At 38.4% G+C, this 16,757-nt stretch overlaps 1 protein-coding gene across 5 annotated transcripts; it reads right to left on the bottom strand.

Moving 5' to 3' along the window:
- Positions 1 to 1,914: 1,914 nt before the first annotated feature.
- Positions 1,915 to 14,053, bottom strand: SRSF10 (serine and arginine rich splicing factor 10). Of its 5 annotated transcripts, XM_066270107.1 has the most exons (7): positions 13,851 to 14,047; positions 12,162 to 12,266; positions 8,661 to 8,764; positions 6,828 to 6,990; positions 6,554 to 6,607; positions 6,319 to 6,420; positions 1,915 to 3,228 (listed from the first exon to the last, which is right to left on the bottom strand). In XM_066270107.1, exons 1-7 carry the CDS (start codon positions 13,913 to 13,915, stop codon positions 3,168 to 3,170), a joined length of 654 nt encoding a protein of 217 aa, XP_066126204.1. In that variant the 5' UTR covers positions 13,916 to 14,047; the 3' UTR covers positions 1,915 to 3,167. The 5 variants fall into 5 exon arrangements, with proteins under 5 accessions (XP_066126204.1, XP_066126203.1, XP_066126202.1 ...); XM_066270106.1 differs by lacking the exon at positions 6,319 to 6,420 and having other exon boundaries at positions 6,554 to 6,604; positions 13,851 to 14,045; XM_066270105.1 differs by lacking the exon at positions 6,319 to 6,420 and having other exon boundaries at positions 13,851 to 14,044.
- Positions 14,054 to 16,757: the final 2,704 nt, after the last annotated feature.

Genomic DNA, 16,757 nt, shown 5'->3' with positions numbered 1-16,757 from the left:
TCACTAAATTGAACAAGTCTCAGCCCAGCTCTTTGTTAGCTTTTGGTCTGTATTTAAATAGTGTGAGGTTTTGGGTTTACAGTTGATGAAAATGGTAGAAGTTGAGAAGATTGGGGTGGGGTAGAAAAGCTTTTACCTTTAAAAATTCCAGCAGTTAAAGGTAACCTAAATAAAAGGTCAATGATAAAGGAACTTAACAGCTGTTGAATAGCCTACAGGTGACCGGGATTTTCCAAATCAGCGTACTTGTAGAGACCTGTCCTGTCCAGCTGAAGTCAGCCATGATGTGAGCAAGCCTTAAGTCAGGGTTGCAATTTGTCATCTTTTTGTTGGCAGCATGTTATCATGGAGTCTGAGTCCATAACTTATCCTAACATTTAAATTCTGGTAAGTTCTCTTCCTAAAAGCAATTACTTTGTAAAACAAAGAGGGACAGTGCATCTTAAAACCTTACACAAATGAAAACCTATCCATCCAGTCACAAATCTGTAGGGCAGACCTAAACCTAAAAACAAAAACAAACCCAAGATTTTTTTGGCTCCTACATCAGTTTTTTATTTCACTCTCCATCGTTCAAAGGGATGTTATCTACAAAAAACTAGACACAAAGTCCTTTGACTTAAACTACTCTATCAATTACGAAATGAATTTACATGTCTCACTTTTTATTCCAAACAAAAAACCCCCCATCTGTATATAAGGTTGAAATAACTGTTAGGAATACATACATGCAAAGCACTAAATAGAAACAATGTTGGAAAAGGGGGCAGAGGATAAAAACCTGAAAAGAACCTTCCACAGCAACTAGTTTGCTTTTAATCCATTTATCAGTGAGAACAGTTTACTCTTGGGACTCCTAAAGGCTTTAATAGACCCTGTAGAACACCATTTGATTATTCCTGAGCTGCTACTACGCTAAGCCAAAGCTTTCCCATTTCAAAACATCTCAGGATTTCGTGAACACGCATAAAAATGCAACACAATACTGAAATTTGGAAAACCAGCCTGGAAAGTGTGTAAATCACAACAGCTATGAGATCTTGGGTTACATTTAACCTTTCATCCAGAAAAGTTATAAAGAAATTACTTTAAATATTTATTATCTTAGAAATCTATTGAATTCTTCCCTCTAAGTGAACTCTAAATTCCATTAAGTTATTAAAAAAACCCCTTTGAGGCCCTGGCCGGTTGGCTCAGCGGTAGAGCGTCGGCCTAGCGTGCGGAGGACCCGGGTTCGATTCCCGGCCAGGGCACGCGGGAGAGGCGCCCATTTGCTTCTCCACCCCTCCGCCGCGCTTTCCTCTCTGTCTCTCTCTTCCCTTCCCGCAGCCAAGGCTCCATTGGAGCAGAGATGGCCCCAGGCGCTGGGGATGGCTCTGTGGCCTCTGCCTCAGGCGCTAGAGTGGCTCTGGTCGCAATATGGCGACGCCCAGGATGGGCAGAGCATCGCCCCCTGGTGGGCAGAGCCTCGCCCCTGGTGGGCGTGCCGGGTGGATCCCGGTCGGGCACATGCGGGAGTCTGTCTGACTGTCTCTCCCCGTTTCCAGCTTCAGAAAAAACAAAACAAACAAACAAAAAAAAACCCTTTGAAGTTCAAAAAAAAGCACGAAACAGTGACAAAGATGAACCAAATGAAAAATCAAGGACTAGTTATCTGCCACTTGCTATGGAATCTTGGCCAAGTTTGAAGGGTAAAAATAACCCCCATTTCATACCTCCCTTAGTTATGCATATTCTGATGTATTTTCAAAATCTTTGCCAATTAAAGGCTTACACACTTCCAAATTCTTAAGAGGAACAATTTTATATGACATTTAAATATGTGGCAGAAGTAAGACAATTATGAGTGATAGAATCAATATATAGGCTTAAGTAAGTTTTATATCCTAATAAGGAACTAAGGAATCCAAAACATTTTGTGATACTATAAAAGTTATTTATTCACTATACACAGAACATGTCCCCTATAAAATGTACATGTCAATCACTAAAAAGTGTAACTTGGTGAACATTTTCTCCATTACAGAACATACTAAATCATTTGGGATAACAGCTCTGTCTGCCTCAAAATAATCTTAATTATAGCACCCAGTGTCCTTTATGTCTAATGCAAAATGAAATACGTTGGGAAGGTTATTTCCTAATGTGTTTGAAGAGGCAGAGTTAACAATATAATTCTAGTATATTACAGTCACTGCACAATAAATCAGTTTATTACAGATTAAAACATTTTTTTCATTATTTGTATTAATGGGATGCAAACAAATAAATACCAGATACTTTTAAATGGCAGGTAACCACAAAATTACTTATCTTTGATAGTATATTGGGTTTTATAATTAATTACATTAAGATATGACTGGTGTAAAATAGTCACAAACAATACACCTCAAACAAAACACCGAGGTCATACTATAATGTTATTTACTAGAGTGTGCTCAGTAGACATTTATTGAGTAAGTGAATTTTTAAATCTATTCCCTCCCCCCACCCCCAAATTACCCAATACAATTTTTGCTCATAATAGGGGTTCAGTAAATGCTGAATATACCGACTAGAAAGAGGTGAGAAGAGATGGAACCTCTTAACTGGATGTCAAGTATTACAATTGGAATTTACCTGGGAATGAAGTGTTTAAGGATGATGTAAACTGCACATGGCATACAGGTAAAATAAACTCAGATGCCAACAAAGCAAACCATTAAACAGTAAAACACTGGCACTGGAATAAACAAAGGCAATATTTGCCAATAGCAAAAATGTAACTGATATCCAAGAAAAACTTCATACTGGACCATTCCTTTTCTCACCCAATCCAGTTTGAGACAGACCAATAGAGGCACTGTAAGAGACTATGGCTGTCTTCCTTGAAATTCAGACATCCTAGTTTCCAGTAATTTATTATGAATCTGTTATCCATGAATCAATATAAACCTATTCAGATTTAGGGATTAGTTTCCACAAGTACAAAGCTGAATTTCTTTTAATTTGTCCTAAAATGCTTACTTTCAAACTTGAAGGGACTTCAATTATTCCATGTAGTTTCAATAACATTCTTTTATCTTTTTCAGACCAGTCAAAATATTCACACAGTATTCATACTGCAGCACCTTCCACCCACCCTTTGGTCGCTTGAACTGCCCTTCTTTGGTTCTTTTTCCGCTTTCTCAGATCTTTCTTGAAGTGTAGTAAGCAGAACTGTACTGGGTATTCCAGCTGCAGTTTGGTCTTAAATAAAAGAAGGATGTTTGTCAGTTTGGTTTTCTTTATTCTTCTCTGTGGTATACAGGATTTTGTTAAGTTGAACTGGATGTAGCAGCTTACTGGGCCAAATTTTCAAAAGAATAGTACAACAGCTCACACTCTAGGCAGCACCTTTCCTTTCTCACTGAAGCACTATCTGTCATTTTTCTTCTTGCTTACTTGGCTTTAAAGAAATTGTAACAAAGAGGTGAAGCGTCAGCCCTCCCTTGAGTCTTGATGCTCTATTCTAATATATTGAGTGCACAGTGCCAGACACACAGTAGGTACTTAATAGTGGAACTCAAGTATGTAACCCAAAATTAAAGCACTGTGTAAGGATCCTCATGGATATCAGTAGGATCCTAAACCATTGTGGGTTCAACTATAACATAGTCCTTTTGAAGCTGTTAGGTATTGTCACTTGAGAAATAACATAGTTGAGTCTCAAACTACTTCTCTCAAATTGTAGCTCATTTTTAAGAAAAAATATCACAAAAGGACCGGGCCTGGGATCAAATCCTGGATCTGCCTTTTATAGCCTTTTCTTATGTCTCAATTTTCTGATCTGTGATATGGGGAAAATAAAAGTATCTTTCTTAGAGCTTCATGAAGAGTAAATCAGCTAACATGTAAAGGTTTTACAATAGTGTCTGGCACATCATAAATACTCAATACTAGCAACTATAATAGCTGTCATTACATAGTGGCTACAATTCAAACCACAAAACACCTAAACCAGTTCCCCAAATAGTTATCACTTATTACCTGCTCACCAAATTCAATGCAAATGTATTTTAAGTCATGCCATAAACCTCAGGCCCAACATATCTTGTTTAGGATGGGGAAGAGTAGAACTACTGGTCTATCCAATAATAAAAATATAAACTTATAATCAGCTGACTCAAATTTCATTTTAATACGGATCTTAACACTACCAATAACCTTTAAGTCATTTAACCCCAGGGGCTTTGACATTAATTACCATGTAAAAGATGTGCCTAGGGCAACACTGATTAAAGCTATTCCTATATCTATAAAAGATTGTTTTCATTGTAACTTTAGAATCTCATTAAAAACTAGAATAATTCCAGTTAATCATTATTTCCTTCATTTTGTTTTTATTACAGCATGTTTGCTTAATTTACAGCAAGCAGAAAATAAGCTGGGTCTTATTTTGATCCAAACATTGATGTTTTAAAGGTTGTACATAATATTAGTTAAAAAGAACATATAAAAATACCTTTTTAGAAGCTTCTATAAGAAAGAAAATACAAAGTTTAACCCCACAACTTTCCTCTTTGCTAGAACTGCAAACTACTGCTACAGTTTTAAATAGACTTTTTGTTGTTTAAACTATACATCCAGGAAAATCTAAAAAATTAAAGAAACGTGCATATAAATGATTGCATAGCAGAACATGAACATTAACTGCAAAACAGTAAAGAAATGAAAGTTAGAAATACTATCAAATATACAAAGGTTCTAATATCAATCCTTTAAACACATTCCACAAACAATACTTAAAAACCATCTTTTGTTCTTTACAGGCAAGGCCTAGATAACTAAAGCAAAATTAAAAAAAGCAATCCTCTAAAAGGAGTCATTTCCCCACTATATTTCTTTCTTATAACCTGCAAGCAAGCAATCTAAAAATTTTAAAGATGCTAGCTTTTATTCTGAAATGAGACTGGACACATAAATAACTTTTATTGTCCCCAAAATGATCTCTCAGAGAAATGCTAGAAATTATAAATGGTTAAGGGTATTTTTTCCCTCATTTTGTAGTCAGGTACTACATTGATAATCAAAAACTCAAAAGATGTGACTTGTACTTCAATTCCTTTTTCTAAAATTATTTTAAGTTTCATGGCACCACAGAATTACCTAGAATGGGAGTGTTGTCTTTCAACTTGCCTCAAATTAAATAAACTGAGGTGTGAAGAACAAGCCTCCTTCATAGAGAGGCAGGCAACTTTTGATACAAATGCACACCTACTGAGTGCTATAAGCATCAAAATTCAGTTCTTTTACACCATGCACATATGTAAACTTACTGTGAAACACTTGACTTGCTTTTAACAGCAACAAGAAAACTGGAAGCTATTATGATCAACAATGTTGCTTGAAATGTAAAGCAACTACATTAAGTGTTCTTTTCACCTCAAAATTATTTCTATTATATTGACCTGCTCAAATTTTAAGGTGATTTTTTGTGATGTTTTTATGTCCCAAACCTTCATAGAAACCAGAAAAGAAAAGAAAAAATCAGTGAAGGCTCCAAGTTTCAGTTAAAAACTCATTTCCCTGGAAATGCTCCTGAACCCAGTTGGCATCAATCCTTAGGACAGTGGGGTTAACAAAAGAACTATTCCACACTGTGTCATAAATTAAATAATATCACGGGCCTAGAGATCTTAAGACAAAAAAGGTCCACCCTGAACCTAAATATGTCTGACCACTCAGTGTACTGTGGCTACATAACTTCACTTCTGTATCATTCTATCTTATTAGCAAGCTACATTTCTAGGTTAACAGGTCTACCAAATATAGATATGAAAGTTTATTTTTAATAAGACAATGTTGCAAATTATGGTCAACCAACATCTTTTCACCAATACTTCAAGCATAAAAAATGAGAATCTTTACAAAAATATACAGAGACACCACAAATTGGTAGCTGCCCATAACATTAAACAAACTGGACTCTTAAGAGTGGCTTCTCAACAGCATATCATTTTAATTATAACCATTGCCTGGTACAGGGAAAACTAACAAGTGTTTTGTAAGCATCATTGCAACATTGTATTCCTGATAATTTAAGTAAACCAAACTATGAGTAAATGAATGATACATGCCTAAAAATATCATGGTTTATACTATCAGTGGCCACTGGACTTGGGACTAGTCCAAGACCTTGATCTAGATTTTGACCTAGACCTAGACTGTGATCTTGACTGAGATTTGGATCTAGGTGGTTCTTTTTTCCTTGATTCCTTTTCATATCTTGAGCCAGACTTATAATGTGTTTTGGAATCTGTTTTAGAGGTGCCTCTAGTTTTGGTGTGAGATGCAGACCTAGAACGTGATTTAGCCTTCATTTCTTTCTTGGGCTGGGACTTGGACCGTGATCTTGAATTGGATTTAGATCTTGAAAAAGATCGATTTCGGTGTTTGAATCTTTCAAAACAGAGGAGAGATACAATTAGAGTAAAAATTAGATTCTATATTAATCAAATTTATTATTTTTAGAGTAAAAGTTCACTCTGAAATTGAAAAATGTACGAGTCTCTTTCAATGCAAAGTTATTTACCTATCGTTGTCGGAATGGCTTCTGCTACGCCGTGGTCTTCCCGTCGGTCTACTGCTAAAAAGTACATCAGAAAAAGCAAATAGTGACAAACGTCTTTTTAAAAGTTTCTAATTTAAAAAAGTGAACTATAAAATTTTTAAAATAAAACATTTTTTAGTCTCAATGAACCATACAATGTATATAATTAGAAGTACACATAAAAGTAAAAATAATTAAAAACAACAACAAACATAAATCTTTCTTGGCAGGCAGATCACTGTGCTGCATCACTTACTTTCTAGGACTATAAGATCTTCTATAGTTGTAATCAAAGGACCGACTTCTTGATCTCCTTCTTTCATAACTTCGGCTTCTAGAACGTCTGTATCTGTCATAATCATCATAACGTGAAGAACTGTACACATTCCTTCCTTCCTTGGCTTTCATCTGATTTGGAGCTGTGAAATACACAGGCCAAAAAAATTAGAAACATTAAAAATGTCGTATTTGTCTTCAAATTATTTGAAAAATTCCTCTGGCCTCCCCCCCCCCCCATATCACCCCCAAGCTGTGTCAAAAATAACTGTGAACTATGAATTTTAATCTTGGATACTTTACTTTCAAGGAAGTCTATCAGAAGACTGTTTTATGTAAAAGATGTTATTCTCAAATATCTCCCCAACCATTTTCTCCCCAAAGCCCACTAACCATCTGGCTTGTTGTCTAAGAAGATGTCAATGACTTTGACATTAGGAAAATAGACTATTAAAGTACGTTTCTTAAAATTCAAAAATAAAATGTTAATGACTTTTGAATCAGATACTATTCTGGAGTCATCCCACCATGATATCCACTCATTAAGAATTAACAATGACAAAATACTTATTGGTGACCAATAAACGATGTGTGTCAAAATGCAGTAATACACAGTTAATACAATTTTGAGAGACCACAATGAAGAAAAGCTAAGAGCTAAACACTTATTGAATGCCTTAGACATATCCACACCCTTCAACAGTCCTCAATTCTTGTTACCTCATTCAATTCTAAGAAGCAGGTACTTTATGTGCCGGCTGGCTTAGCAGATAGCATGTGGATATCCCGGGTTTGATCCCAGGTCAGGGCACACAAGAGAAGCAACCATCTGCTTCTCTTCCCCTCCTGCTCTCCCTTCCTCTTTTGTAGCCAGTGGCTTGACTGGTTCTAGCACCAGCCCTGGGCACTGAGGATAGCTCAGCAGGTCTAAGTGTCAGCCCCAGATGGGGGTCTATCTTCCCTCCTCTCACTTAAAATAATAAACTCAAGTCTATACTTCTACCTCATTAGCACACATTTAACACTTGGTATATGCCTGTATACTAATATAAACCACCACTATAAAATCTATTTTAGGTCTAATGTACATAGCCTTTCTCAGTCTAATTCATAGCCACGTACCCACATAATCACTCAATTATACTTTGAAGATCTTTATGAAAAAGAAAAATAGCTCAAGAGACCCAAAACTTTCTGAATTGTACCCCTCTCGATTCCATCCCTTGTATATTAAACATGCCACAGCTCAGAGTATCAATGCACATTTTTTTTGTGGTATTTTTCTGAAGTTAGAAGCAGAAGGGGAGGCAGACAGACTCCTGCATGCGCCCAACCGGTATCTACCCGGCATGCCCACCAGGGGGTGATGCTCTGCTTATCTGAGGCCTCGCTCTGTTGCAACTGGAGCCATTCTAGCACCTGAGGTGGAAGCCATGGAACCATCCTCAGCGCCCAGTCCAACTTTGCTCCAATGGAGCCCTGGCTGTGGGAGGGGAAGAGAGAGATAAAGAGGAAGGAGAGGGGGAAGGGTGGAGAAGCAATATCGATGCTTCTGGCTGGGAATTGAACCCGGGACCTCCATAGGCAGAGCCTACACTCCATAGGCGGAGCCTACTCCTCCGCAGGCTGAGCCAATTGGCCAGGGCTGCATCAATGCACTTCTTAAGAGTCCAAATATATTTTAAGTATTATCCACATGACCTTATATCTACCCCAAAAATTTGTAATACATGTAAAAATATGATAAAAAAAGTACTCAAGAGACTCTACAAATGATGTATTATATACATAGACTAGACATAAGGGTACTTACTCTTCCGATCCCCCTGTGCAAATTGTATTTCAATTTGGCGACCACAAATCCATTTTCTGTCCAAATTATGTAAAGCATCTTCAGCGTCACGAACATCTTCAAATGTGCTAAATGTTAAGGGGCTTGAGAAGTTTTGTAAACTTTGATAATGAATGAAAAAGTTCAATCGGTAATTCTTGAACAATTCACATTACTCTCTAAATATGAGTCTAGAAAATCTACCAGACCCCACTTACTAGCTGGCTGATTCAGCTATAAACATTTCACAGTATTAAAGCACTTGTGAATTCCCAAGACATATACGTATTAAAACACATGTGAATACATATGGTAAAGTTATTGAATTAAGATGCCACAACCGAACTACCAAGTAATCCTATCAAAAAATTTCCTGCGCTTTAAGAATTAACTTTACAAAGCAAGACTTAAAGAAAAACAAGTGTCAGTTCTATGTTGCATAACAAAAATTTCTTAAAATAAAACCAAAACTGTTTTTATTTCAAATGAAAAAGAAAATGCCAATAGTTCTTGTGTAAGCAAGCAGAACATACCTTACAAGAAATAAAAGCATTAACCTCAAATTTTGCTTTTTCTCAAGACACATCTAACACTTATTTAGTTTGGTTGTCTTCCTTATGCTGCACAGGGAAGACTAGTAACTAGCCATTTATGGATATCAAGACAGAATCAAGCAATATTCAAGATATCAGTGTACCAAAAAGCATATTTAGTCATGCACACACTATAAAAGCATGCTCTCAAGAAATAAGACCATTTCTAAAGATTCCTGGACTGGAAAGGCCTAACAAAAATGATACTTAACAGAGCATCCAACAAAGAAGTGAGTTTGGGACTGCCTTTAATCTGACCATTTCAAGATAGTATCTATCAGCATAAAGAACTCTTGCTGTTTTTGATCTTGGAGGTGAAGTTGCCTTGTTCTTCCCACTCAATGTCAGCAATAATACCATGGAAAGTCTTGGCTTTACAAAATTATTCTGCCAATTTAGTCCCTTTCCTAAAACTACCATTCTAATAAAAGCCAAGCACAAAATCAGAGCAGTGCTTGATGTAAAAGCTTTGGAAAGGGACCTAGGTTAGATCTGGGTATGGATTTTCATTCTATCCTTTAAGTAAATTCAAACTTGCCTATTTTTCTATTTCTTAAATTTCAGAGAGATCTTGAGAGCAGACTAAAAAACCACCCCTGAAGTGACCTAACTCTCGTCTCTTCAAGACTGATATTAATAATTCTTTTATTCCTGAGACAAGATTGGCCTCACTACACTTCCTATTTTTTGTTCTCAAGGAAATTAGAACCACAACCAATTCCCAGCTCTCTTTTCCTAAGCGCATTACGCGTAGGTTACCGTAGGTAGAGGTTTTCCCATAGTCCTAAACCATAGGGCTTTCAATACGAAAAGTCAAAGGCCCATTGGAAATTTGATTCTGTAACAGGTTAATGCAGTTGGGCTCTAAAATAATAAAAAGGAGTAAATTCCCTTAACGGATATTCTAACTTGTTACTTCAAGAGACAGAATGTAATAACTTTTAAAGGATTTAGATCAAGAGGTGTAAAAATCATTAACAAGAGCAAATCATTGTTTTAGGATACCCTCAGAAACAGAATCCTGGGTTGGATGAACAATGGCAAGGTTCTACTTTGTTAAGAGAATACAAATGGGCACAGCAGGGGCAGCCAAATATTCTGATGCCACTTATGAAGAAATTTGTACTAGATAGACTGCATGTGCATAGGAAATAATTTTCCTTTAGATGACAACTCTTTTCTTGCTCAAGTATTATACACTCTTGAGTCAAACTACTGCTAATCCTCACAGGCCACCACCCCCAAACCAGGTAAACCAGGTCAACATTGTAAGCCAGAATGCATTGCTACTTAAAAAAAAAAAAGTCAAGCCAGATATAGCCCTTATCCTCTTTGTAACACAGCTTTGCAACAAATTCCTGTAACTGTCCTTGATCACTGGCCTTGTGGGAGTAGCAGCTTTTGGCATTTCCTCATTAAGTCTCCATTAGTTTCAAGAGACCTACTGAATTTAAGGAATAAGAAATTTTCCTAGTCTGAAGTCCACAGCCTTTGTCGTCACAGGAAGATAATCTCAGTGAAGGATGTAATGTCACTTGAAACTCTGGGCCAGGGAATGATTTCCAACAGGTACCCATATTAGGGATATGGCCTTCTCCAAAACATTCAGGGCCAGCTGATCATATGCCCTAAAGCAGTGCAAGACCAGCAGGCTTCCCAGACCTAAGTTCCACAAGTTAGGAGTATGTGTGTGCCCTGTGGCAGCCACTTATAAAAAAATTTATCTACAGGACAACCAAAGCTGTTTCTAATCAGTCCCCACTGCATGTATCTGTCTCCCCTTCATGCTATGCTAAAGAGAGCACTGCCTGCTACCCTGACACCTAACCACCTGGTCCAAACCAGCAACATGCTGAATTTAATTAAGCTTAATAACATTACATCCTAGCACACTTTAACTTAAGCTAAGAAAATGCATTTTTACAAGACCACAATCATAACTTCAAAGGCCCACATAAATCAAGTTACAGGTTTTGTCACTAGACTAAACCAGAATTTTGAAAATTAACTGCTTACAAACCATTAAAAAAATAATAAAAAAGGAAAGGGGGAAAAAAAAGAGGAAAATAGTTATTCTGTAGGATACATCAGGTATGACTCCTTTAATCTTGGCCATCATTCAACTTCATCTTGACCTTTAACTCTTTAAGTGCTTGTCAGAAGGACTTGTCATGAGATGCTTGGCCAAATATGACAGATGGCTTTATCTTTAACTTTGAAAAACAACCTTTTCCCCCTTTTGTAGATAAAGCGAGGCTTTGTCTCCCATTAGGCTTGTCCTTCTTCCAGCTTTTCTTTATTTTTTCTTTTCCCAAACTCTCCCTTCTCTTCAAGCCTGATCCTTAAGAGGTCTTTGGCTTGTCTACTTGCCTTAAGTGTTGAACTCTACTCTAAAGGTTCTTTCATGCTTTCTCTTTGGGGTCGCCATAACTGTACAGCTTTACATTCTCTGAGGTAACAACAGAGGACAGCAAATTAGGGGACAATATTAAAGAAGTTTACCTCATTGTTATACAATTTGTTTTGATCAAGTGATTCAAATTAACAAACAATACCAAACTTTAATTGCTAAGCACAAGAACATATTAACTTTTAATTTGATTTACAGTAAAGGTAGTAGAAACCAGAGTGTATTCAAATTTAAATCACATATTATAATCACTGATTTGAGTTTTAGCAGCATAAAAGGGAATTTAAATATCTTACTGTTTTTGGATTAACTTTAAGAAATAGTGCAATGTGTGAGTTAGAATTAATTTTCAAAAATTTGAAGACATAAGACATTTATTAAAGGACAAAAATAAACTACTTTTTAGATGTTACCTCTTACACAAACTTGAATTTCAAACTTCAACACCCCTCACTAATCAGCCATCTGAAGAAAGGATATTGAACATAAGCAAATCCTCTTGGACGGCGAGTGTAGAAATCAAGTGGAACATACACATCAACTATAGGACCATAACGACCAAATTCGCGTCGTAAATCTTCAGACCTAAAACATCACAAAAAGACCTCAAAATTTTATGTTCATTCCCTTTCTTTGTAAGTAATAGGTATCTTTTTGTGATATTTCAATTAATGGAAAGGACTGTGTTGTGTCCCTGGGTGACCTGAAACAAACTTTCTAAATCTCAATATAAAGGGACAATTTTAAGAACAAAAATGATACATACAGGCACTACATCTTCTTGATAAAGGAAGGCTAGGACCCAAGATTTTGGAAGATAAAAATACAAAAATGCCAAGCACTTATCTTTACTTCAAAACTTTAAAAACAGGTTAAACATTTGGTAGGAAATGTCACAAAATACACTGTTCACAAAAATTAGGGTATCAGGGAATGTGCACATACTTTAGTACTTTCAGCCTTTTGTATAGTGCAGTTTCACCAATGAAACAGGTCGGTTTTGCATATCATTTGCATAACTGAGTAACTTTCCTTGGTTTGCTCTTCTGATGTTCTTGTTTAGTAAAAAAATCAGATGCTTTTATCGCTTCATATTCATTTTGAAATATCCCCTAATTTATGTGAGCAGTACATGTAACCCCTTAGTCAAGTGACATAAAGAGAAAATTTTCTACTCTAGAATAATCACTATCGCTTATTTTTCCACTTAAAACCGGGACAGAAATATATAAAGTACACAAGGTTACCAAAAATATTCGATTGGGGGGAGGATAAAGTGATTACTTGTGAACTATAAAGTCTCGTTTTGTGATGAGATCCCTTTAAAAAAATTCTGATGGCAACTCAAAGCAATTAAGGCAATTGAGAACAAAGGCAGGGTTCAGATTAATCCAATTTAGTGATCAATGTCCTCCCGATAGAGACTTAAATCCCCTCTTCCGGGAAATGGGAAGAACTATGTAGTTTGGACCGTTTAACTGAAAAAAATTTGACGTTCCAAATCTCAACAACCCCTTTCTCTAAAAATCTCCATTTAAAAAACCCACCAATGCTTCGCTCTCCTCCCCCTCAACCCGTTATTTCGCAAAAAAATTGTTTTACTAAAAAACAAAACAAAAAAAAAACAACGCTCAGGCCCTGGCTGGCGGTTCAGTGGATAAAGCGTCCACCGGGCGCACTGAGGTCGGGAGAAGCAATCAATGAGTGCACAACTAAATGGAACTACTAAGTGGAACGAGTTGATGCATCTTTCTCTCCCTCCCCCTTCCTCTCAAATCATTGGAAAAAAATTTTTGAATCCTAGGCCGAGGGGGCGTGCACCTCAAAGAATGTGAACTTCAATGGGGAGCGGATGTTAAACACGCGGGTGGGGGTGGGGGGCGCGGGAAGGAAAGCGTGGAGAAAGGAGCCCTCGAACCGGAGAGGAGGTCAAAAACCACGCCACGCGGCTCGTGGTGTCTGCGGCGGCCCAGGAGGACGAGGGGCGCCGCCCTCGCTCCCACGCGACGGTTGAACGGGCGGCGCGGCCTTGTTCGGCCCCAAAGCCAGCGCGGGACCCGCCATCTTCGACCCTCCCCTCCCCCGACCCCGCGCGCTGCCGCCACAAGGGTCCTCTCCGAGCGACTGCGGCCTCCCCGCGTAGACCCGAAGTACCTTCCCTGTACATACCTGGTATCATCGGCCACGTTCCTTACGAATAGAGACGTGTTGGGGGGGCGTAGGTAACGGGACATAACGGCTGCGAGAGTCTCCGTAGGGGTACTAACGGGCACAGCAAAGCGTCCGCGGCTCCAGCGGCTGATCCTCAGACACACAGCCAGCCACAAGGCTCCGCTACGGCAAACGCCTCTTCTCGCGAGACTTCACTCCCGCCTCCACCTCCCCACTCCTCTACCTGGGCGCAACGCCGGACTGGCAACTGTTCTTTCCCGCGAGATCATTCGGCTTGCGCCTGCGCATGTGGATGGCGGGGTGCGTGCTGCAGCCTGGATTTTATTCATTGGCTTCTCGCACTGCCTCTTCCCTTCCAGAGAGAGGAAAGCAGCCCGCTTTTTAAAATTATTGTTTTATTTAATACCTTATTTTCCCGCTCTTTTCTGCTTTGTACTGCTTTCCACCCCTTCCACTCCGCCAAGTCAGGAAGCAGATGTTTTAACCGCTAAGCCAAACTTGCAGTTATTAGTAACTGGACGGAGTTTAAAACATAATTCGGAGACCGCCATACAATTTCCTGTGTGGTCCAGATTATGCCCTGGCTTTTATTAGCTCGCTGACCAGCAAAAGAAGAATTTACAGCTTCCGTTGAGTGTGAATGAGGAGTGTGTCTTGTAGAGAGACTGGCCTGTCTCTCCAGTGCTTTCTACAAGCTCAGGTGTATTCCCTGAGGGCCTTTACTTAGGCTGCCGGTTCCCAGACCCTTCACGGCCATTTCTTCCACTATCCACGCTGTTTACTCCTGATTTAAGTATTCTCATCCTATCGGTTGGGACGCAAACCTCACATCTTCGTCTCATTTGTCATCTACAGTGTATTCCTTGTTGCTAATGGTTTCCAGTATTGCAGTGGTTCTCCAACTTTGTAGTTTCAGAACCCTTTTACAAAGGGCTTACATAATTTGTACAAAGTATGAAAGACCCCAAAGAGCTTTATTTATGTGGGTTATAGTTATTAATATTTACTGAACTAGACTTTTAATATGAACATTTAAACACAACACACAAGCAGACATTACACTACCCTTCAACACATGTCGTGTAGCCTCTGGAAAACTCTACCTACATTTGTTAGAGAAAAACGCAAATAATGTAATATAGCTTTGACCTTGAAGACCACTTTGAAAGGGGCCTGGGACACTTAGGGAACCATTCCCTGCTCTATCACACTGAACATTGGGAGATGAAGGACCACCTTGCAGAATGCTTTTGGCATCTAGCGCATTGCCAAGCAGACAGCAGGGACACAAGTTCTGTTTAATTAAATGAGCTTTCATTTTATAACAGAATTATTATTATTATTATTAATGAGAGGAGGAGAGATAGGGGCTCCAACCAGGATCCACCCAGCAACCCCTGTCTGGGGCCCATGCTCTAATCCAGTGTTAGTCAACCTGGTCCCTACTGCCCACTAGTGGGCGTTCTAGCTTTCATAGTGGGAGGTAGCGGAGCAACCAAAATATAAATAAAAAGATAGATTTAACTCTAGTAAGTTGTTTTATAAAGATTTATTCTGCCAAACTTAGCGAAAATCCGACATAAAGTACTTGGTAAGTAATTATTATTATATGCTTTAACTTGCTGTAACTCTGCTTTATAAATTTTATAAAGTAAAGTTACTTCCCTGCTTTATAAATCACCATTACTGTGGAACTGGTGGGTGGTTAGAAAATTTTACTACTAACAGATACAAAAGTGGGCAGTAGGTATAAAAAGGTTGACTACTCCTGCCTGAGCAGGCGGTGGAGCAGTGGATAGAGTGTCGGACTGGGATGCGGAAGGACCCAGGTTCGAGACCCCGAGCTCGCCAGCTTGAGCGCGGGCTCATCTGGTGTGAGCAAAAAGCTCACCAGCTTGGATCCAAGGTCGCTGACTCCAGCAAGGGGTTACTCAGTCTGCTGAAGGCCCACGGTCAAGGCACATATGAGAAAGCAATCAATGAACAACTAAGGTGTCGCAACAAAAAACTGATGATTGATGCTTCTCATCTCTCTCTGTTCCTGTCTGTCTGTCCCAATCTATTTCTCTCTCTGATTCTCGCTCTGTCTCTGAAATAAATAAATATTAAAAAAAAAAAAAAAGGTTGACTACTCCTGCAATCAACAGAGGCTCGACTCTCAAACCAATCTAGCCACTGGCTGCTGGAGGGTAACAGAGAGTGAAGGGGAGAGAGACTGGAAGAGAAGCAGATGGTCACTTCTCCTGTGTGCCTTGACCCAACCGGCCAGAGCCTAAAAGCATTATTTTCTATTCATCAGCATACAAAGCATAGAGCATTCAAAGCAGCTAAGTGGTTTGACATGGGTATAATAGTCCAGTGTACTCTATAGCAGAACTGTTTTTCTATATTTATGTTTTCCGAGAAGGTATGGACACAATTTATTAGGACACTTATTGATTACCTGTTATTGTCTAAGACATTGTACTAGATGTTGGAAATTCAGTAATGAAAAATAAGGAGCTTATGTTTCCATAGAAAATAAGCAAGAAAACATTAAAATAATTGCAGATTTGCAATATTGGACAGTAATATGATAGGTATGCGTTTAAAAACTTTTTTTTTTAAACAGAGCTTTTAAAACCCAAAAAGAAATATACCTGCCAAGAAGGACTCCTGATGGTTAATTGGGCTCAAATTCAGAGTCTAGTAGCCATTGCTGACAGGGTCTCTAAGATACACTACACATCAGGGAAAAGCCACAGACTATGCTGCCAAGCCTTGTGCACTGCATTCCTAAAATGTACTGACCAATCTATAACCATGAATCAGGATACTTAAAGCTGGCCAATCAGGACAGTGCTATTTGAACCAATAAAACTGTGCAAATTTGAATTCCTCATTTGCATACACATGAAACAGGGA

This window comes from Saccopteryx bilineata, chromosome 3 (genome assembly GCF_036850765.1).
Source record: "Saccopteryx bilineata isolate mSacBil1 chromosome 3, mSacBil1_pri_phased_curated, whole genome shotgun sequence".
NCBI classification, from domain to species: domain Eukaryota; kingdom Metazoa; phylum Chordata; class Mammalia; order Chiroptera; family Emballonuridae; genus Saccopteryx; species Saccopteryx bilineata.
Note: the sequence above shows the minus strand (reverse complement) of the source record. Positions and strands in the feature narration are given on the sequence as shown.